The 22,683-nt window shown below is 35.7% G+C and overlaps 5 protein-coding genes across 5 annotated transcripts; 4 read left to right on the top strand and 1 right to left on the bottom strand.

The window, feature by feature from the left end:
• The first annotated feature begins 8,127 nt into the window (after window positions 1-8,127).
• Window positions 8,128-9,874, top strand: LOC126761153 (endocuticle structural protein SgAbd-6-like). The gene is made up of 3 exons (XM_050477108.1): window positions 8,128-8,276; window positions 8,389-8,504; window positions 9,467-9,874. Exons 1-3 carry the CDS (start codon window positions 8,268-8,270, stop codon window positions 9,651-9,653), a joined length of 312 nt encoding a protein of 103 aa, XP_050333065.1. The 5' UTR covers window positions 8,128-8,267; the 3' UTR covers window positions 9,654-9,874.
• LOC126761151 (larval cuticle protein 65Ag1-like) lies at window positions 9,867-10,402 on the bottom strand. The gene has a single exon (XM_050477107.1). It carries the CDS (start codon window positions 10,330-10,332, stop codon window positions 10,009-10,011), a length of 324 nt encoding a protein of 107 aa, XP_050333064.1. The 5' UTR covers window positions 10,333-10,402; the 3' UTR covers window positions 9,867-10,008.
• A 2,830-nt stretch (window positions 10,403-13,232) lies between these two features.
• Window positions 13,233-13,681, top strand: LOC126762409 (larval cuticle protein 65Ag1-like). Its single transcript, XM_050479124.1, has 2 exons — window positions 13,233-13,354; window positions 13,483-13,681. Exons 1-2 carry the CDS (start codon window positions 13,236-13,238, stop codon window positions 13,679-13,681), a joined length of 318 nt encoding a protein of 105 aa, XP_050335081.1. The 5' UTR covers window positions 13,233-13,235.
• A 5,522-nt stretch (window positions 13,682-19,203) lies between these two features.
• Window positions 19,204-19,744, top strand: LOC126762407 (larval cuticle protein 65Ag1-like). The gene is made up of 2 exons (XM_050479123.1): window positions 19,204-19,362; window positions 19,486-19,744. Exons 1-2 carry the CDS (start codon window positions 19,244-19,246, stop codon window positions 19,682-19,684), a joined length of 318 nt encoding a protein of 105 aa, XP_050335080.1. The 5' UTR covers window positions 19,204-19,243; the 3' UTR covers window positions 19,685-19,744.
• Window positions 19,745-21,834: 2,090 nt separating this feature from the next.
• On the top strand, window positions 21,835-22,281 carry LOC126762410 (larval cuticle protein 65Ag1-like). The gene is made up of 2 exons (XM_050479125.1): window positions 21,835-21,962; window positions 22,083-22,281. The coding sequence occupies exons 1-2, from the start codon at window positions 21,844-21,846 to the stop codon at window positions 22,279-22,281; spliced, it is 318 nt and encodes a 105-aa protein (XP_050335082.1). The 5' UTR covers window positions 21,835-21,843.
• The last annotated feature ends 402 nt before the right edge of the window (window positions 22,282-22,683 follow it).

Here is a 22,683-nt window from a genome sequence, read left to right as displayed (position 1 = left end):
TCAAGTACTGTCAACTTTGCAGAATTCTGCCACTACCACAACAACGACCTCCGGAAAAATTATCCAAATTTAAAAAGCAAATAAATATTTATATTTAATTGGATGAATATACATACATAGGTACTGACCGAAGGACTAATCAAAGCTATTATTTATGATAAAATGACGGCTTCCAAAAAAGGGGATTTTGTGAAAAAGTTACACCTGAGAATAGCTTAAATATTAAATCAGATTAAAATCTAAAATATGGTCTAAATTTTTTTTTCGAGCATTAACTGACAATTATATCAAAGAAGATCGTGAAAAAATTCAAGTTGACCCGTTCCAACATTATGTTTAAAAGTTCTTACAAATACGCAATTTATGTACATCCATTCGATATACTATATACACAAAAATACATTTTTTTTTAATTTACAAGAAAATATAACACCTTAAGTGAAATTTATTTTAGTTACGAGTATGAGCTAATTACAAAATAAAAAAAAACACATTTTTATGCCAAATGGAAAACCAAAAATTCTCTTACTCCATTTATACAACGATTGAAGTAACTCTATTATAAATATACATAAAAGTTATTATGCTGAAATATTTTCCTAATAACTACTACATACAATAGTATGCATATAAAGACATTAAATTGTATGCGTGAAAACGCCCTCGAAGATATATATGAGAACTAACGTTAGTAATAAAATAATTCACACATTTACTTTACACAGCCTTAAGAACCTCCTTTAGTCCCTCTCATTAACTAATATTTCAACAATTCGGCCCCATTTGTAGCCGAAAGAGGCGCTACAACATTCCGCAGCTCACTACTACTATTTTACATTATATTAATTTAATATTTTACCACACACAAATACATTGTTGTGTGCGTATCTGTGTCTTCAAGCAATTTGTTGCTAAGCTAAAGAAGCCAGCAACATCATTAAAATAGCCATAAAGTTAATACTAATATTAAATTTAAAGTTACCATTCAAAGTTAGCAACCACTTGCTTGTAAGCAACTTTGTCATAACCATGTTAATTTTCCATAACTCCGCAAAATAACAACAAAAACTTCACGTCATGAATTGTAGTTGACCTTTCGTCAATTCTATGTCACACGGCAACATTTGCTCTCGAGCACCAACAAATCGTTGGGTGTATTGGCCGGTACGTGGTTCTAGCCAAACGACTGGTTAGCGCGCGTTGGTCATGAGTGAAGCTTGTCAATCTGAAAAAAGACTGAAAACAGAAATATTAAAATGGTAATCTTCTGCGACCATTGCACGCGCTCAGTGTAAAGCTTTGCACACATAAATTAGTATTTTATATGAAATATTTCTGCGTTTTCATCTTCAACTTTGTTTGCCTCTGTTTTGCACTTTTTCGTGCGTCATTCGCAGGTGCTGGTCATTCGGTACTCCCTGCCAGGCCAATCTGTGCCAACACAAACTACTTTTGTGATGGATTAAAAATAAATACAAATTGCAATGATCATGCGAATTAGTAGATAAAATATATCTCTTGAATATTTAATGTGAATTATTATTCCGAGTCAGGGTGTTTTAAGATTTAGTATTACTTTTTCTCTTTAATTTTTCCGCATCTTTCTATCGAAAGTGTTACATAAAGTTGACCACATAAGTTTTAAAGTCTTTTTGTATGTTAGTTATATTCTCAATAAGAATTGTTAGTTAAAAATGCGTGTTTCCATATAGTGTAAATTATCAAATTTGAGGCAAAACTATACCAGTCTCAGTTCAAAGTATGTAATAACAAAACTAGTCATGATTATGTCCCAAAATCATCATATTGGTACAAAAGGAAATAAGAAATAGAAAAAACGTTAACTTCGATTATAACGAAGCTATAATACACTTCACAAATACAAAAAACATAAACCTGATTTTGATCGGTCAGTTTGTATGCTATAGTGAACCGATCTGATCATCAACAACTCGGTATACGGCAAACGTGGACTGCATTTCAAAGATCCTTACGTACAGGATACTAAAATTATTGAGGGAAAATTTGTCCAGCTTGCTGAAAAGTAGTGAAATCAAAATACCAGGAGATGGTGAACATGATTCCCAAATCAATGAAAATGGATCAGACACTCCAGTGCCCGACCATGAAGATGTTCGAATAGTAGTTACCCGTGTTTTAAGTGTGCTTTGTCCAACCCACATTTTACGCCAATAAGGATTCTTAATACCGCATATAAGGTTTTAGCAAGCGTATTGTGTGAAAGATTAAAGGATACCGTTAACAAGCCGATTGGACTTTATCAGTGTGGCTTTAGGTCTGGAAAATCAACAACTGACCAGATATTTACTATGCGCCAAGCTTGGAAAAGAACCCTTGAAAAGAGGATTGTCTCACACCACCGTCGATTTCAAAGCTGCTTTTGACAGCACTAAAAGGAGCTGCCTTTATGCCGCGACGTCTGAATTTGGTATCTCCGCAAAACTAATACGGCTGTGTTAACTGAAGTTGAGCAATACCAAAAGCTCCGTCAGGATTGGGAAGGACCTCCCCGAGCTGTGCGATATCAAACGAGGTTTCATACAAGTCGACTCCCTATAGTGCGACTTCTTCAATTTACTACTGTTGGAGACAAGAATTCGAGTTGCAGAGCTAAATAGCGAAGATACAATCTTCTATAAGAGTGTACAGCTGATGGCATACGCCGATGATGGTGATATTATTATCAACAACCGTGCCATTAGTTCTGCTTTCTCTAGGTTGGACAATGAAGGGAAGCAAGTGGGTCTTGCAGTGAACATCAGCCTTGCCTTGGACAATCCCTCATGCCGTGAAGATATCTCATCAAATAGTTGAGCTATAGTGGTTCGATATGGGCGGTTTCGACAAAGCAGTTTCTTGGATAGAAAAGGACATGTAAAAAATTTCAGATCGATATCAGATGAAATTTTTTTTCTCTTATTTTGTATTTCTCACTGAAATTCGTTTGCGGTATCGTTTCGAATGTTGAAAAAGTCTTTGGGTCGTTCAAAACTATAAACCTACGAGTGGTACAAAGCTTTCAAAGACAGTTAAGAGATCGTTGAAAACATGCCTCGTTCTGGACAACCTTCGACCTTTTTAATTAATGAAAATATTAAAAAAGTGAAGGTTCGGTTTTTGATAAATATTTTGGGTATGAAACGCGTTCTTTTTCGACTTGTTCCGATAAAGCTGAATTTATTTCAAAAAGATGAATGCGAGTTCGACGCTAGACTTACGACAACGAAATCAAACATATCCTGGACAACCTTTTCTAAATCGTTGGAAATTGAATCAATATAGTTTGTGTTTAAATGAAAACACACTTGTCAAATAATTGACTCGGTGAAGTGGCCACTCGTAAGTGGTTGCATGGATTTCGTACAATCCGTTTTTTTACCTATCGTGGAGAAGAGTTTCTTAGAAATAAAGACTGTTCAATGTGATAACTTACAAAAAATGTAGCAAACAAATTGTTCACATATTTCAGTATGCGAGAATCTGTAACGTAAAAGCTTTGGTTTTAATTAAATTTTTTTCTCTTCGGGACTCAAAGGAATGCTTGAAGAAAAGAACTCATCGAAACCGAGGCCAAGGAATCGAAAATTTGAAGGATCGAAGGTGTATCTCCCTTGAGGACGAAATAATAAAATCGAATTTTGTCAAAAAAAAATAATTTTCTTCTCCATATTTCTTTTAATTTTAGTTTATAAGCACTTTCAAGTAATGCTATAAAATAAATAAAAGTCGATGTAATCTTTGAAAAAGCTAAATAGATCTACTTATTCAGTTATATTTACAGGTTCGCTATAATGTCCTAAATAAATTAAATTTCAATTTTCGCATACATATTATTTACACATTTACAAAAATATGCTATTGATTTTAATTTTACTATTTGCATAAACTTTTTGTAAAGTTCATGAGTTCCTCTTGATTACTGACAATTTGAGGAATCCGCGCTTTGCCATACAAGGTCTCAAAGCGTCAAGGCCGAATAAGTAACCGTTAACTAATAACATATCTGCAACACAGAAGTACTCATTATTTTGGTCATGGAATGCTGTTATTTAAAGGGGGTATTTACAAGTACACAGTAGTCCACAAAAAGAGAACAATGCAAGCAATAACAATAAAAGTCATTACAAAACATTTGTAAACACATTCTCAACACATCAGCGCGAGCAACTCTAATAAATCTTGGGTTTTTTATCGACAATTTTTTAATGTTTCTGCATAAATTTGGCTACATGGCCGCGGATACCATCACTGTGAGTGGCTTTCATGCAGCGTACATTTTTTTGATCGTAAAATCACCGTTCGACGATTGACTCCTACTTTTGTGCTAATTACGCAAATGGTCATTGACTTGATGAGCGGCTAAAAATATACGTATGTATGTGTGTGTGTAAGTGTGCCAAAGTCTAGTCAGTGATGAGATTCTAGTTGTACATACTTGCTTGTGAGAAAAAAACATAGATCGTTAAATTTTGTTACCGCTATGTTGGTTGCGGGTGCCGTGGTTGCTTGCAACAGCGGCTTCGGCGTCACTCAGTGACTGCGTGCTAGCTGTGCCATGAAGAAGAATTAGCTAAATGTTTATTTCATGGCACATTAAATTTTCGAAAAATCATTATTTAATGTGAGGTTCGGCACATCACCTCTAACGAGCGCCAACTGACCCATACGATACGATTCATGATTCCGATACCACAAACATTGTATATATGTCTATTAACCGTTAGAAAATGTAATGTCATGAGGTGCAAGCAAATTTAAGATTTGAGCATACATCAGCAGTCTTCTCATTTTTAAAAGTTAAATAAGTATAGCTTTGCTTTAAAATAACTTCTTAAGTGCCAACGAAAATTCTTTGCATCTCATTATTAGTTGGTACTTGCTGGTATCGGAGAAATCAACGTGCATCAATCTGTGATTCCGGTTAAGTTGGATTAACTTTGGGTCTTAAGATAAGTGCATAAATTAACCAGTTTTTGTTTCACTGTTGCATATATGGTATAACGAGTTATTAACATAAAATATTGTTAACCGCCAGTGTTGTCTTCATCTAGCTATAAATAGTATCCTTTTTAGTTACTATACATATATTCTTAAAAGCAGCAATTCCCTAGGAGCTTTTCTTAAGTATTTACACTTGAAGATTTTTAGTAGCTTTTATTGATGAAGGCGATCAGTTAATGCAGGATCTCGGACCTACTTATATCAATAAGTCGTCTCGAATACTGCCACTTGCCTGCAGGTGTGGGATATAAGCTTTAACTTCACTTCAGCATCGGAAATGCAGTTAACATTGTGATACGGGATAACATAAAAAAACTCCTGTACTTCTGTAATAATAAAAATTATAGTATTAATGCAGGGCATAACTGAAGCTGAAAGGATACTATCCGGAATTATATTGAAGAAAACGAAAGTATATATTTAAAAAAGGGTCTTATTTGGATTTTGGAGGTCATAATTTCAATCATAAATACGAAAACCACTTCAAGTTAACCTGTGTGTTAAAGTTTCGAAAAATTATCATATTTTCGATGAATTTCTGAAACTGAAAAATTTATATTCCAATCATTTGGAAACAGTTTTCATATTCCAATAACATACAACTATTTAGGACAACAAATACAAAGTAAACAACTTAAACTGAAGTTCAACATTGTAGTTAAAAACGCACCCGAATAGCGCTAACTAATAATTACCGATACTTAAATTGCATTATTTTAATTTCGGCAATAACGATTTGGGCATTCTTCGCATTCGCTTGCTGAGAGCCGGTCGTTAGCTTGCATTGCGAAAACTGCGCAAAAGTCAATTGCAGATGCTTAAATTAAATTTGGTGAAGAATGCAAATTTTATGAGAATATTTGGACTTTTATACCCCAAACATAAGTGCCTCACATCAGCTATTTGTAATTGCCCACACGGCTCTAAGACAATGAGTGCGTATTATAAATATTTAATAACTTTAACTTTGGCAATTATGCAGGCAGTTTAGTCGAGTCAGCTCTGCTAGTCGTACGCAGGCTAAAATGGTGTGTTTGAAATTTTAAACTGAAAGTAAAATATGTTAAATTTCTTAGTTGAAGACTTCTGAGGTAATCCTTAAATCGTGTTTATAAAAGAAACGTCCAGAATAATATCAAAATCTTTTAATTGTACAATTTTCATATTCCGCCTACTCTCACATTTTTTTCAAGTAAGATTCACTTTTTGAATTTAGGTGCCGATCCTGATTTTCTTTCGTTTATGAATACAATTATTCTTACTATTATTTCTATTTACTACACAAATTTTTTATTTTAAGAAATTTTGTTAAACATTTTTTAAAAACGTAATTCTTTAAAATAAGGCAGTTAGAATGATGATTGAGGACATGTAACCTACATCAGTTCAAAATCGAAGTACGGGCATACACAGCCAACTTTTAGCCAAATTTTTCTTAGCTCGAAAACCAAACCGAAACTAGAAACATGTACATATTTGCCTATAATTTACGCTTATACATAAAATAACGATGTCCGTACAATCACTTGATTTTAACCAAATTAGACAAAAATTTTTCGTGACCAACTGAGTCGATTGGTCGATCCATGTTCTTGAGATTTCGTCTGAATTTTTGCAAACGTCTGGTTCCCCAAGAAGCTGCTTATTTGTTTAAATCACCGATATCGGATCCTTAATGTATATAGCTCAAGCCTTTGTATGCAAATCTTTTATTGTCTAAAACAACGCTACAATCTCTCAAAAAAGTGTTCAGAACGGACAATATTGCATATGACTGCCGTAAAAACTGTTTGAGCAAAATCACGTCCTTGTACAGAAAACTTTTTTATTTGACAAGATTTTGTTTGGATGTATCACATGACCTCGGTCGGGATTGAAATACAATGAATTTAACAACCTTCTCTCTTCATATGTAAATGATATTTAATGCTTTTTTAAGACCTTAGTATATGCTGGACATATAAGCGAATTAATCGGCATCCAGTACATTGATACGGAAAGAATTTGTAAGAATACCTAATGTTTGATTGAACCTGAACTTAACCTTTTTTACCACATTGAATTTTTTCGTATTTTTTACATCCGCTAATCATCAACCAGGGTATATGTAAATATAAAATAAATAATTCAGTTCACGCATGCACATCGTTTTGCTTATTTTTTTCAAATTAGTCATTTATTTAAACTGCTAACTTCTTTAACGCGTTTTTTAAATGAAAATGAAATGAAGGCCACCGGCGAGCGTTTAACATTGCGTTAGTGCGTCTTTTGCCATACAAATAAAATAAGTTTTATTCTAAGCGATTACCAATGCAGCTTTGTTTGTTGTTGCTACTAAGATATATTAGAATTGCAGAAAACCGCAGCGAGGCTTGTATTGCGCAGGCGCATGTCTTCATGCTGTCACATGTTTGGCATCGCCGGTCAGTCGGCAAAATTATGACAATGCGGCGATAGTAAAAATTTCTACATTATTTGCGTAAATCAGCGCAAGCCAACGATTAGTTATTAATAACGAACTAAGTACAAGCATTTACATATGAGCTGGGGGTATGAGTGCTCTTGTGCAAGAGCGCTCCACCCGCGAGCCTGCTTGGATTGGCAATAAATAAAACAAAGCGTGCAAACAAGTTAGACTGCCAAAGTCACCGTCGCTGCAGCAGTTGCTGCTGTTGCTGCTGCTGTTTTGCAAATTAGATGTTGCAGCAGTTGCTACGTGCGCAAAGTGGACACCACGGCGTATGAGTGTGCGCGTGTGCATTCGGCATTATGGCATGACGCCGCTGTGGACCACAACGAGCATGCTGGCTACACTATTTGCGATTGCCAATTTGCAATGGTACGTCAAGTCAGTTTTGGTCGTTGCATTTTTTATGCATTTAGCGCCTTTTGCATTTGTTGTTGCTAAGCTAGCTAATGTAAATGTAAATGAAAATGTTGGCGCTTCTTCTCTCTGGCACTGCCTTATTGGTAAGCTCATATGATATTTGCTGATTCTAAATGGTCGCTGTGGCGGATGCGTTGACGCGTGCCATGGCGTGCATTGATCAGTCAAGACTATAAAATGCATTTGCAGTGCACTGCAAAAATTATTCTTGTCTACCTTCGAGCGAGCAAGACGTGCAATTACCGCATTAAATCGGTAGCGCTAAAAAGTTTCGAATACAAAAATTCGCACGCAATCGCTTAACATTATCCGTGACATTTTTGTTTCGTGTTATAAGTTTAACTCATTCTTTGCCAATATGAAATTGGTAAGTGAAAGTGTTTGTGAAGGACATAAATGTAATTGCAAGGACAATAGTTGCCTCGAGCAACTGGTTACAGATGTTGTTAACGTGCGCCTTTTTTCCTCTCCTCCAATAGATGCTAGTCTTGAGTGTTTTGTGCCTGCTCGGTTGCAGTTTGGCTGCCCCACAAGCTCCTGTCGAGATTTTAGAACAGGATGTGGATAATATCGGCATCAATGGCTATAAGTTCAGGTGAGTTAAATCCGATTTATGAGTTCTAACTGCGGTCAAGTTTGATGCATGAAGATCGGTTCATAAAGTGCCAGGATAACCAAATCATTCATCTGTGCTATATGGTTACTTTATTTTACTAAGTTTGGAATAACCTTAGTTTAATAAGATCATAAGCACAGAGAATAAGCAGCATTAAATTCAAGTACTCGGAAAAGGGGTAGGACTTTGATAAGCTCTCGAACTATTGGCGTTTTCGCTCCTTTTCACTGAAATTTGTTTGAAAAGCACTTCACTCCTGAAAATGATTAAAGTTAAACTATGAAGACTCCAAGCAATAAATGAAGGTTCGCATTGTAGGGACACACACACTCGGGAACCGTCAGAGATCCAAGTGCACATATCTGCTTAATTGTCAGGACCACCGATCTCGTACCACCACGGGATGTAGCTGCCATACAATCTGATCGAGTAAAACTAAGTTCTTGCATAGAAAACTGATTTATTTGTTAGGAAATCTTTAATTCAATCCAGCATTTTCATAAAATTTGCCGCAGATTATTGTCCGAGGCAACGTTACAATCTCCAAACAAATTGTTCAGATCAGATCCCTATAGCATGTTTTTACCCTTGCGGTGTAGCCGAAATTATCGTGTTTTCTTGTTTAATATAATTGGAAAGTCCCTAGTTTCGGTTCAAATACTCCCCACTACACCATATATATATGTATATAGGTTCTCTAGTTTTTCGTGGAATTTCGATTATGTAATTCAACAACTTTAATTCTTTATTTGCGAAAAGAAATGCTTAATTGAGTCTGAGACTCCGTCTAATATGCAAAGTACATATGAATTCATCATTTTGCTCATACATTGACTGCACTATTAGTGAAAACTCCAAGTGCTGCCATATATGTATATCATTTATAAACAAAAAACCAGGTTATATAAAAATATATTTGTACTAATCAAATTCAAATTTAGCTACAAACTGAGTGATGGCACAACTCGCACCGAAGAGGCTGTTCTCAACAATGCCGGCACCGACAACGAATCACTTTCTGTGCGCGGCAGCGTTTCCTGGGTGGCGCCCGACGGAATAACTTATACTATTAACTTTGTGGCCGATGAAAACGGCTTCCAACCCGAAGGTGCACACATACCGAAGTAAGCTGACGTCACAGCATCCACATTAAGGTATACGGCATGGAACGAAATCATAGTAAAACTCATTAATAAATAATACGGTAAAGTTGTGCATTCATAAGTGATTTATGGATGAAACACTTGCCGGTTGGAGAGGTTGTAAATACGTACAAGTTGTAGAAGATGTTATGTGTGTGTGAAAATCTTATTAAATTAATAAATACAAAAATTGTAACGGTCTCAGTCAGTGTCAAAAACAAGACTTTTATTTCAAAACATTTTATATAATTTTTATTTTGTATTTTTTTGCATACTCAGCCAACAATAGTAACAAATTAATTATTATTATATAATTATCGTACTCAATCGATATTATGCACTTATGCTTTCGGCAAATGATCGCCTACCGGCTGGAAGCCGCGCTCATCGGCTGTATAGCTTACGTGATAGGTGACGCCGTCATCGCCCACATATTTGTAGGAGCCCTTCACGGCGATTGCCTCATCGTCGGTTCCAACATTTTTCAGCTGACCTTCCTCGTCATGTTGTGTGCCATCGCTTGTCTCAAAACCGAATTTGTAGCTCTCTGGCGCCACATCGGCGTCCTGGCGTACAATTTCCACATGTTTCTCGACTGGTGCGGTTGTCGCGGCATGTGCAACCAAAAGTACAACGAATGCGCAAAGGATATTGAATTTCATCATTCTGATCTTTTCTTTTATTTAACTTGTTTTTGGAATAGATTTTTATATTTCTACCGCCGTTGTTTTAATAAATTCCAACTGTCAAATGTTGAGATAATTCGTGACTGTTAAAATGAAGCCAAGTCCGGATCTTTATATGAATAAGCGGGAAAATTTTGGCAAAGGTGTTAATTTCTGAAAAACTAGCAAAATAAACAAACGAAATAAATATACGAGATGTTAACTCTAATAAATAATTTTACTAATTACAACGTAAATAAACTGAACCAGCTAATGAGGGTTTAATGAGAAAACGAAAGTGAAATACATAGTGTTAGTGAATAGCAGAGAGAGGAATACTTATAAGTTTTGCTTTTAGACAATTTTTCTAAATTATGTACACTTTGTTTTTCTGGAGTTATCACAAAGTTGTATAGTGTAAGAATCTTCACGCTAGCTTTTTCAGTGGCATCATAAACACTTTTTTATACTCTCGCAACAAAGTTGCTAAGGAGAGTATTATAGTTTTGTTCACATAACGGTTGTTTGTAAGTCCTAAAACTAAAAGAGTCAGATATAGGGTTATATATACCAAAGTGATCAGGGTGACGAGTAGAGTTGAAATCCGGATGTCTGTCTGTCCGTCCGTGCAAGCTGTAACTTGAGTAAAAATTGAGGTATCGTGATGAAACTTAGTACACGTATTTCTTGGCTCCATAAGAAGGTTAAGTTCTAAGATGGGCAAAATCGGCTCACTGCCACGCCCACAAAATGGCGGAAACCGAAAACGGAAGAAATGGCTGAAGGAAGCTGCACCCAGGCTTTTTTTTTAAATTGAAAATGGGCGTGGCGCCGCCCACTTATGGGCCAAAAACCATATCTCAGGAACTACTCAACCGATTTCAATGAAATTCGGTATGTTATATTTTCTTAACACCCTGATGATATGTACAAAATATGGGTGAAATCGGTTTACAAGCACGCCTTCTTCCAATATAACGCTATTTTGAATTCCATCTGATGCCTTCTCTGTATAATACGAGTATAAACATTAGGAACCAATGATGATAGCGGAATAAAATTTTACACAAATACGGTATTTGAAAAATATGTAAATGACTGATAATGGAGTCTCGATTATCACTTTATCGTGCGAGAGTATAAAATGTTCGGTGACACCCGAACTTAGCCCTTCCTTACTTGTTTACATAGATATCAATACCGATCTTTCAATTTATAGTGAAAATTTGTTGATAATTTTAAAACTATTAACTTATTCTTCAAAATCTATGTCGTCTCCCTCAAAGTAATCCCCCTTGGCCCCAATACACTTGTGCCAACATTCTTTCCAACCCTTGAAACAGTTGTGTTAATGCGTGATGCGGTTAACGTTTCATGTCTTCAAATGACTCAAAAGGGCTTTCCCTTAGTGGTCATTTGAGTTTGCTGAATAGCCAGAAGCACATGGAGCTGAATCATAATTTCATTTTTTACGAATAGCTTCACGCAAACGACACATAACACTCAAAAATTATTCCTTGTTAACAGTTTGGTCGGTCGGAAGGAATTCAGTTTTGATCATCTGTTTTCAAGTCGTAAGCATAGATTCAAGACTCTTCGCCAGTAATGAAACGTTTTCTGACATCCTGATAGTTGGAAATCATTCTTTTGCAGATGTTTTATTTTGGAACCAATCACTTTTCCTAAACGAATTCAGTAAGATGTCGAACTTTTAACAGTCGATTCTATTCTTAAGCACCAATTCCTTTATTTTATTGACGTGTTGATCATCAGTTGATGTTGTTAGACGTCCTGGACGTGGTTTGTCGTCAATGTGTTCTTAACCCTCTTTGAAATTTACACCAATCAAAATCATTTGCTCGCGACAAACAATTATCAGCTTTTCAGTGAACATTCTGAACGTTTCGGCAACAGTAATTTGATTCCGCACACAAAGTTTTATGGAATTTTTTTTTTTGAATAATTTCACTTATCGTAAGCATCGTCGAATGTACTTTATGAACTTCAGAAAGACAAGCTTATACTAAACACTAATGATTATTTTGATGTGACAGTTGGCACAGATATGTATCACCGACAGTCATACCAATCCAAAAAAAATATTTCGATTTGGTTTTTGTGCGAAATTTAAATTAAAAGATCTTACAAGTTTTTCTTGGCTAAGCTAAGTGGTTAGTAAAAGTTAATGACACCTAAAAAGTGAAGGAAAATGTCTCTGAGATCTTTTTGAGCTGTTTAATTACTATAGAGCTTTTTATGCTTTTCGAGAGCTTTAAACTTCTCCTTTAATAGTGCATAAAGTAGTTTACTCATATTTGGGACTATCCTCCCGTCAGTTGTTGTGCCGTAAGAAGAGTCGAAGATATTAGCGAGAGTTCAAAACGCACAAAAAAGTAGTTTAGTTTTTCTAACCTTTAATTACAATTTGCTTCAAATGCTGTGACGTCAATAATTGCATAATTTTTACAGTTCGATGACCAGCGGCTAAGATGGCAAACCATAATAAAATAAATTTACAGATACTAACGTTAAATCGCACGTGTATGTGCATAATTTTGTCACATGAAACGAAGTCTTTTATGTAAATTAAAATAAACAGGTTCCAAAACGCCTTTATAAGCAAAAAATAACGCTAGCATATTTTATGTTAATTTTAGTTAAGAAGACACGCATACATACATATATGCAAAGCTTTTGCAATGAATCTGCAGAACATATTTAGCCCAAAACTGCAAAATCTAGTTTAGAATAAATTAAAATTATATTAAATTTTTATATTGTTTCTCGGCAAAGTGAAATGAATTGCAGAATCGTGTATAAAAGCGACAGTTCGATCTAAAACGATCATCACACAGTAATTTGATTCAGTAGTCTGCACAACCAGCAAACAAAAAACTATCAACATGAAATTCGTTATTGTTTTCGTCGCCCTCTTCGCTCTCGCCTATGCTGCCCCAGCTGCGCCTGAAGCCGAAATCGTCGAATTGAGATCCGATGTCGACCCCGAGAAATACAGCTTCGCGTAAGTTATTAATTAATTCTGTGACAAAAGTCCTTATCTTCGAGGCATCGCATATAGAATCAAATGGATTGAACTAGTTCCTTGGAAGGATTAAGAAAATATTACCTATTTTCGTTTGTGTTTTATAGCTTGAAGACCAGCGATGGTACATCAAAGGACGAAGAAGGTCACTTGGTCAATGTTGGTGCTGAAGATGAACACATTGTTGCCCGTGGTTCTTACTCTTTCGTCGCTGATGATGGTCAAACCTACACCGTCACCTATGTTGCTGATGAGAACGGTTTCCAACCTTCGGGTGCTCATTTGCCTGTTGCCCCTGAAGCTTAAGTGCGATAATCGTGAACTGAGTGTGGAACTGTTATTAGATTTTAGGAATGAATGTTAAATAAAATTAAAAAAGTGAACAAGTCGAAAATAATTGTTTTAATTAATTTTGTGTACTTTGCCTTTTCTATAGAGGGTCTGACACATGCATATCTCTTGAGGTACAGAATTATAAAAGTGTTTTTATATACATACATATTTAGGAATTTTAACTGATTCTATTTCTATCCATATGAAAGAATAATTTTTATATGAAAACGGAAAGGGAAGTTGGTGCGTGAATAAACTTTCAAGCTCTCTTTATGGCCTATAGAAATACTCCAACCATGCAATTGTTTATTTATTTAGTAAAGTCTATGAACAATGATTCTTACAGACTAATGAAAAACTAGGATACATATTAGAATTCTAAAATAATTAAATTACAATAACATGAGTAGATAACTTAAACTAAAAAGCAGAATTGAGGGTATTAATGAAGGATACCCTGACTGAGAAAAATCAAGTAGAACTTTCTCGGAAATCGAGTTAGACTCCCGCATAGCCCTCTAGATGGGAGCATATTCAGCAAAATTAGTACTTTCCTTTTTGTAATAAAATGGCGAAATGGATCTGAGACAACGCTGGGGAGTATTGAAGTTAAGTTTCCCTAATAAGTAGGGACAGTCAATTTCCCCGTTAATTATATTGTAGACAAATGAAAGTGAGAGAACGGACCTTCCAGTGATTTAAGATGTAAAAGCAATAAACGCGATGTATACGATGGTGTTGGGTCAGCAAACTTTAAGGAGCGGAGAGCATATTTAAGAAAGATCTTTTGAACACACTCGATCTAGAAGATAAGATGTTGCGTCCCCTACCATAGGAGATCTGTGAGAATTTATCTACAATCAGAAAAAGTTTCGATTTCAGGCACCAATTATGAAAAGTATCAATATCACATTGAAGTTTGAGTACATACATCTTGTGTGATATTGTTAATGCAAAAATTTTTAAGTCAGAACAGAAGTTAAGTTAGAACAGAAAGTTGGCGAAAGAGAAGCAACAGGAGATATCATTGATAAACAGCACAAAGAGAAGTGGACCCAAGACGCTTCCTTGTGGGACTCCCGAAGACGCAATGAATGAATCAGATGACACTTCATCGACAGTGACTACGCATCGTCTGTTTTGCAGATGTGATTTAATCCACTTCAAGAAGACCGAGTGAAATCCTAGAGATGATAATTTTTTAATTAGAATATTGTGTGATACTTTATCAAAGGCTTTAGAGAAATCTGTGTATACACAATCTACCTGAAATCCAGCGGAGAATGCAGACATACAATAATCCCTAAAAACTGCTAAGTTTGACACGGTGGAGCGCCCAGGGACAAACCCATGCTGATTGACATTAATTATTGATTTTACTGCAAAAAAATAATTTATTTTTAACAGAACACTCAAAAATTTTCGAAATAGTAGAAAGTTTAGAAATAGGCCTTTAATTGGAGACATCATCCTTTCTACCACCTTTATGAATAGGGGTAATGCATGTCAGTTTCCAGTCAGAAATAAAATCCCCGGTGGCGAGAGACTTATTGAAGATTAGCATGAGAGGATATAATAAGGCAGTACAATTTTTTATAAATACGGGCGGAAGCCCGTCCAAATCCAATTTGGACGAAGACTTAATGTCACAAAAAGCCTTGGCAATATCGTCCTGTGAAAGACACAGTGAGCCAAAATTTATGGATGGGAAGTTATCAGCTGAAAAAGTGGAACTAATACCAGGATCATCTTGAACATAGTTCGATTTGAAAAATTCAGCGAACAAATTGGAGATTTCGACCGGAGTGCATGCCGACTTATCACCCTAATTGTAGACTCCGTATTATTAATAAACCTTTTATAGAGGAACTTATCCAATTCATTAAACAGTTTTGTGTAGTGCTGATACTGAACAAAAGAAACATAATCTCATGTTTGAAGTTGAAGAGAATTTTCTATAACACTTATTTCTAAGATTTTTTAGACGTTTAAGGTCCTTAGTGTACCAAGGCAACTTATATGGTTGTATGTGTTTGAGCGGGATATTATAATGACAAAACTTCTGGATTGATTTCTTAAAAATGGAGAAACTATTAGCTGTATCAAGTCCCGAAAGTAAATCATCCCATTTTATTTTAAAGAGCTGATTGTTGAGTCGTTCAAAGTCACAAAATGCAAAATTAAAACCAAGCCCATCAATTGGTTTAACAGGAGCGAAAAGATAAGTATCCACCTCAAACGCTAGCGGTGAATGATGGATGGTGGCTGGAGTAATTGAAGAGAATCCATCAAGAAACCTAAATTTTACATTATCACTGAGAAAGACTAAGTCAAGAAATCGATCGAGACTATTTGAATATGAGTTGATTTGAATCAGATTGAGACCAAGCAAGCTATCAATGAGAAATAACTCCTGAGAAGACGAAAAATTTGAAGGAATAAGAGCAGGAACAACCAGACCAGACGATATTGCTTAGATTAAAATCGCCCAAAACACAAATATTATTCTCTTTCACCTTGTTTAGTACCAGCGAGGAAATATTATTTGCGTGCAACTTGTACAACTCTAGCGGACTATTAGGAGGGATGTATGGGACTGCAATGAACAGAGCATCATTGACACAGATACATAGTTGGTCCAGGATAGAATCTTCATTCTCAAGCATAATTAAGCGAGGACGAAATTTGCGATGAACTGCTAAGAGAACTCCACCCCCTCTTAGACAGCCAGTTTTTTCGTGATCTCTGTCCTTGCGGAAGACATAATAGAGATTTGAGTCAAAGTATTCGCTATCGAAATAACTAGAATTCAGCCAAGTCTCAACAATAACGATAATATCGAAATACAAACGTGAGGAAAAATTGCGAATAATATTTGATTTACACCTAATACCCGATAAGTTTTGGTAGTAGATCTTAAGACAGGAACCAGTTGAGGAAGGTGCCGAAAACGCATGAGTAGAATTGCGATTAACAGGCGCATCAACTAATCTGCAGCGCTGTTTCCCCCTCCCTTTGGAAAAAACTTAAAGGGACGCAGCTTAATGCCAGAAGGCCACACTGAAGAGGAGAAAACGGCATTAAAAAAGATGGGGACACACCTAGCTTAAAGTTTATCCTCTTAAGATTATTAACACAGGTATCTTTCTTAATTAATTTATAACATAGATGTTTAGCATATCATAATGTATGTATATTATATACATATTATATATTATTTATATAATATATATGTATTTTTTTTCTCAATTATAAATTCAGTTCTGACAACTTTCCGATTTGACACTTTTTAAAAAGTAATATAGGCTATGAAGCAGAATTCCACACACACACTTATCTCTTTTCTTAATTTTAGGGTTTGTAGTGACAATATTCTGCTCAGTGGGGTTTTTGTTATTTTAGGCTTATAAGTTTTGTTATGCGTTAGTTGGCATTAATCAAAATTGAAGCGTGTTGGCAGCATTACAGTAGTAGCAATGTCTCGGCTAACCTTCAGGTAGTGCTTTATGGATCTCTTGGCTTTATTACCAGGTATACGATGTTTTAAATACAGAGATGAGTAGCTCTTTAAAGATTGTTTCCAGATCGTATTAATCGATAGCAAGCTGCAGCTAAGCAAATCTGTTTGACAGCAAGAAATATGCATTTTCTCTTCACCATTATAAGGGAATTTAAGTCCTCCGAAAAATTTATACGGCTATCAAGAGGTTCTTGGTCTACCGTTTCATATTTATTTCACTAGATTTATTCTCAACGTGATTTCAGTTTTTTTCGTTATCGTTAAAAAACATAGTTGCAATCGAGGAGGGTACACCGTTAATAGTGATAGTTCAACTTTTCTATGCCGTTTCTGTAGTGCCATTGGTTTTTTGATCCAAACTGGCCTCACTCTCGAGTATTTCTTACTTACACTTTCTATGGATTAAAAACAGTGATTGGATTTGATGCGAAGAAAACGGAGGAAGCAGATATTTTTCATCGAGCATATCAATAAGGTTACATGGTAATCGTTGATAGGTTTTTTTTCAAAATTAGTTTTAGATTCGTTTCAACGCTGGAGTGTAAGTGCGAAGATTTGTCTTATCAGTTATGACAGTCTGACTCAAGCATTGGTGTTTGTTATGATTGAATGGCTCTAAATATTGTTCAGTTGAACTTGTTACTATTTGTTGGTTTTAGTCGCTTGAGAGCTTGCATGACCCCTAATTTTTTTATGACCATCAAAAAGTGGCTTTTTAAAAACGCTAGAAAATCATTTTTATTCTGTTTTACAGGTATTCGAGTGCATCAGAATGTTTTCACATTAAGTTCCCAAAAAGTTCAATGTAATGTCAATTGAACGTTGTTACGTCTCGACACTCGCCGTATAGGCGTTTATACCGTCAATCTATCAAAGTGAAAATATACTTAATAGCCATAAAAGGCAAGAAAGGAATAATACGCGATATAGGCAATGATATACAAGTATATATATTATAACTTCATGATCTATATTAGAACAAATCCTAAAACACACAGTTTGCGCTGATGCCGTCTGCTTAGCAATGGCTCAATCGAAACTAACAGTATAGTCGTCATTCATTTATTGCTGGCAGAAATTGGCTCGCATTCATCTTGTGATAGAAAATATTGCATTGTTGTAGGTTTAGCAGAAATATGGTATCGCGTCGAAATATTTTTTATCGGTTGCACCGAAGCTATAATAACCTTTATATGTAGGTTTCTTATATGTAGCCTAAATATTTGTACGTACATATATTGATTTTCATTGGTTTGTTGGTTTGGTAGCTAAATTGGCAAATAAAAAAATATTTCAGACAAGAATTTGATTTGTTCGATATGTTTGGACGCAGCTGTAAGTTAGAGTCGTCGGTTTTGGATTCCAACAATTCAACAGCTTCGTGTCGAGAAGAGGTCGTATGAACGGACGGATATTGAAATCGTTATTTGAAAAACTGACGGATAGACGGATGGACGGACATGTCTAAATCTACTCAACTCTTCACGCTGTTCATACGGTCCCAAACGCTTCTTCCTGGGTGTTAAAAACTTCATGATAACTCAATATCTTCCTGTTTAGGGCGTAAAAAGATATAGCAATAATTTTGAGTAAATCAAACAAGTCAATATTAGTACTAGTAGCGTTAGTGAAAAGTCTTTTTAGAATAGTAAGCTCTCCACAGACGTCATTGCATTTAGTTTGCTTTTGCTCTTTCTTATTCGCTACCTTCTAATGCATTTAAATACCACACATTCAGAAGAAATTAAGCAAAAATCTATTCATAAAAAGCCTTTAACAATTCTCTTTTAGTAAAACTAGTTTTTTCTTCATTTGCCGGCTTTCAACAAATGGTTAATCAAATTTAAGAATCAATATTTGTTTTATTTTTGTCTCTACACACTTCTTTTGGCATTGCAGATCGACGCTGCTAATCGCCGAATTTTTGCATAAAAGCACGCAGTTATTTTGTCAACTAACACAGTTAGTAGTCTGATTCCGTAGTCTGCACAACCAGCAAACAAACAATTACCAACATGAAATTCGTCATTGTTTTCGTTGCCCTCTTCGCTCTCGCCTATGCTGCCCCAGCTGCGCCTGAAGCCGAAATCGTTGAATTGAGATCCGATGTCGACCCCGAGAAATACAGCTTCGCGTAAGTTATTAATTAATAATGTGACAAAAGTCCTTGTCAGCGCGACATTGTAGACAATCAAATGGATTGCACCACTGCATGCAAGGATTAAGAAAATAATCTATTTTTGTTTATGGTTTATAGCTTGAAGACCAGCGACGGTACATCAAAGGACGAAGAAGGTCACTTGGTCAATGTTGGTGCTGAGGATGAACACATTGTTGCCCGTGGATCTTACTCTTTCGTCGCTGATGATGGTCAAACCTACACAGTCACCTACATCGCCGATGAGAACGGTTTCCAACCACAAGGCGCTCATTTGCCCGTTGCCCCTGAGGCATAAGTCAACTTCTTTTAGCGAAGTGATTTCCTTGGGTCTGTTGTTAGCGTTTAAGTGTGAAAAGATGTTGAAATAAAAAAAATATATTATTTAAAAATCGAATTTTTTTCTCTTATGTTATTCCTGGAATGCAGTCTTTATACAGTTGCTTCGTATGGTGCTGATTAAGTTCAACTTTTGCAGGGTTATTTTTAGAACCAACTAACCACATAATAACTATTTGTTCCCTTCTTTCGGGGGTTGTGTACAATTTTGTTTTTAAAAATGATTTCGTTTCCATTATTGTCAGATAAACTTAGTCATATAATACTTTTACTCACTTCACCTGGTAGCAAAGAACTGTTAGTGGGTACATCCCGTATTTTACATAATCACCATATTTGTAAATATAGAAATGAAGGAACTTTTAATCAGCATTGATAGTAACAAATATTGAGCTGAATTTTAAGTATGTATGCAAATGTCAATTAAATTGAAAATAGTACTGATATACATAAAAAATATTGAAATTGACCGATACGAGTATATGCATTATAAGGTCACCTTAAGTTTCGAAAATCTTTATATTAGGGATATGGGGGTTCAGAGAAGTATTGACCCGATTCAATAAATTTTTGATACAAAGAATTACTATTGTCACGAAAGCTTCTGTCGGAATTTCAATTGTATATCTCACACATTGAACGATATTTTCTGTCTACATTCAACTATAGATACTGGGGTCCACATACTCGGTACCTATGGATTTGAACAGTTTTGTTTCGATTTTGACAATTTTTATTCATAAGGGGGCATACCTTAAAGGAATTATTAGTATTTTGATTTATGGACTGAAATGTGAGAGAATCAAGTGGAATGTAAAATTGGATTATATAGCAGGTAGGCCGGCTGTAGTCCGATTTCACCCATTTTCACACTGTGACATATGTAGGAATATGAGGAGAATGCTATGTGCTGAAACGATTTGGTCAAGTCCCAAGATTTGTGGTTTCACCAAAAAAGTGGGCGATGCCACGATTATCGTCTAAAGCCCTCACGTACCATCTCGAAGGTAAAATTGTTTGTCTCGGGCGTAATTAGTTATTGATTTATTGCGCTTTTAGTAGTTTTTAGCAGTACCGATATATGGGGAGTGAGCGGGGTTAACATCCAATCTCATTCTCTATTTCACACTGTGGATAAGATTGCTTATAATGTTTGCACTCAAAAAATTTGGTTGTTGTAGCTTAAGTAGTTTAAGAGATATTGACATTGAGCTTATTAGAGGGCGAGGCTACCTCCAATTTTTCAAAATTTTTTGCCCAAAGATGCCCTCTTCTGCTGCAATCCCCTGTCCCAAATTACAGTTCTATATCTTAATTTAGTGCTTAGTTATGGCACTTTATAGGTTTTTATTAATGGCGATTTGTGGCCGTAGCAGTGGTCCGATTACGTTCATAAAGTTTGATCAGTCAATAAAGAGAAGTTTTTAGTGTATCACAAGGGACCGGTTCTAAGTTGCCCACGTAGGATCCTTCAGGAAATTTGTGACAACTTCGATCCTTTAACCTTATCTAACCTAACCTACGTCAGCGCTCTTAATAAATTTGACTTTTTCTCAAGTTGCTTAGTATTCTCTTGAAATTTCGGTAAATTAATTCAGGGCGAGCTATCAGCTGTATTCATGCGTGGGTTTGCCAAACACACGCACCAGAAATGACGTCAAATCATTTTTAATTTTATGTCATTTTTCAAATTTATAATTTATTGGCGATATAAATATGAATTCGTTCTACTATTAAATTCTCTTACTCTTCGCTTCATATTGCTTTTTCACCTTTTTTCTTCCCATTTGCATACTAAACGTCACTGATTAACATTGGTAGGCTTTTGCTAATTTTAGACAAAACATATTTGCATAAAGTTGCTGATGCAAATTTTTCTTTAATTCCAGCTAAACTTGTTTCACACTATTTTTTTTTGTCCCACCAGACCGTCAAAATGATTACACGCGTGTTGAAGAATTACTAAATAAATGTATGCGCGCATGCCCTTTGTGGTTATTAATTTGCTTTGATAAAACTTTTGTATAAAAACATCTTGGAAATTTTGAAGATCAACAGTTAGTCGTCTGATCTCGCAATCTGCACAACCAGCACAAAATTCAAAAACACAAAATCACCATGAAATTCGTTATTGTTTTCGTCGCTCTCTTCGCTTTGGCCTACGCTGCCCCAGCTGCTCCAGAAGCCGAAATCGTCGAATTGAGATCCGATGTTGAGCCCGAGAAATACAGCTTCGCGTAAGTTATTAATACTGTGACAAAAGTCCTTATCAGCGAGACATCGTAAAGACAATCACATGGATTGCTCCACTGCATGCAAGGATTAAGAAAATAACTACTTTCCTTTGTATTTTTCAGCTTGAAGACCAGCGATGGTACATCAAAGGACGAAGAAGGTCACTTGGTCAATGTTGGTGCTGAAGATGAACACATTGTTGCCCGTGGATCTTACTCTTTCGTCGCTGATGATGGTCAAACCTACACAGTCACCTACATCGCCGATGAGAACGGTTTCCAACCACAAGGTGCTCATTTGCCCGTTGCCCCTGAGGCATAAACTATTACATCTTAATTGGATGTGATCTGTTGTTTGTTTTGATATAAATAAAAGAAATCGTTTTGATTGTTGAACAATTGAACACATTTGTTTTTTTTCTGTTTTTTTTAAACTAACTTGATGTAGCCAAAGTCAGAAAAGCCCGAAATATTTTTAATTCTCCACTTGTGGATTGAAAACATGCTAATTTAATAGGGAAAATTGCTTTTGGAACATTTTGCGATGTTAGTGTATGACTGTGATGAAAGGCTTGATGAAAGATCAAGGTTGTGTTAGCGGGAAGATGACAAAAAGCGGAGAAAAAGTTGTTTGAAAATACTACATGTGCTGTAAAGTCCATGCACCAGTGACATTAAATAGAGGAGGGGTGCTCGCGTCGTAATTCACTTGACTTACTGTGAC

The sequence above is a fragment of the Bactrocera neohumeralis genome, chromosome 6 (genome assembly GCF_024586455.1).
Source record: "Bactrocera neohumeralis isolate Rockhampton chromosome 6, APGP_CSIRO_Bneo_wtdbg2-racon-allhic-juicebox.fasta_v2, whole genome shotgun sequence".
NCBI classification, from domain to species: Eukaryota; Metazoa; Arthropoda; class Insecta; order Diptera; family Tephritidae; genus Bactrocera; species Bactrocera neohumeralis.
This window is presented reverse-complemented; position numbering and strand designations above follow the sequence as displayed.

Coding starts and splice junctions, on each gene's coding strand:
- LOC126761153 (XM_050477108.1), top strand. Junction 8,505..9,466: donor ATCAATGGCTATAAGTTCAG/GTGAGTTAAATC, acceptor ATTCAAATTTAG/CTACAAACTGAGTGATGGCA.
- LOC126761151 (XM_050477107.1), bottom strand. CDS start 10,332: ATGATGAAATTCAATATCCTTTGCGCATTCGTTGTACTTTTGGTTGCA.
- LOC126762409 (XM_050479124.1), top strand. CDS start 13,236: ATGAAATTCGTTATTGTTTTCGTCGCCCTCTTCGCTCTCGCCTATGCT. Junction 13,355..13,482: donor CCCGAGAAATACAGCTTCGC/GTAAGTTATTAA, acceptor TGTGTTTTATAG/CTTGAAGACCAGCGATGGTA.
- LOC126762407 (XM_050479123.1), top strand. CDS start 19,244: ATGAAATTCGTCATTGTTTTCGTTGCCCTCTTCGCTCTCGCCTATGCT. Junction 19,363..19,485: donor CCCGAGAAATACAGCTTCGC/GTAAGTTATTAA, acceptor TATGGTTTATAG/CTTGAAGACCAGCGACGGTA.
- LOC126762410 (XM_050479125.1), top strand. CDS start 21,844: ATGAAATTCGTTATTGTTTTCGTCGCTCTCTTCGCTTTGGCCTACGCT. Junction 21,963..22,082: donor CCCGAGAAATACAGCTTCGC/GTAAGTTATTAA, acceptor TGTATTTTTCAG/CTTGAAGACCAGCGATGGTA.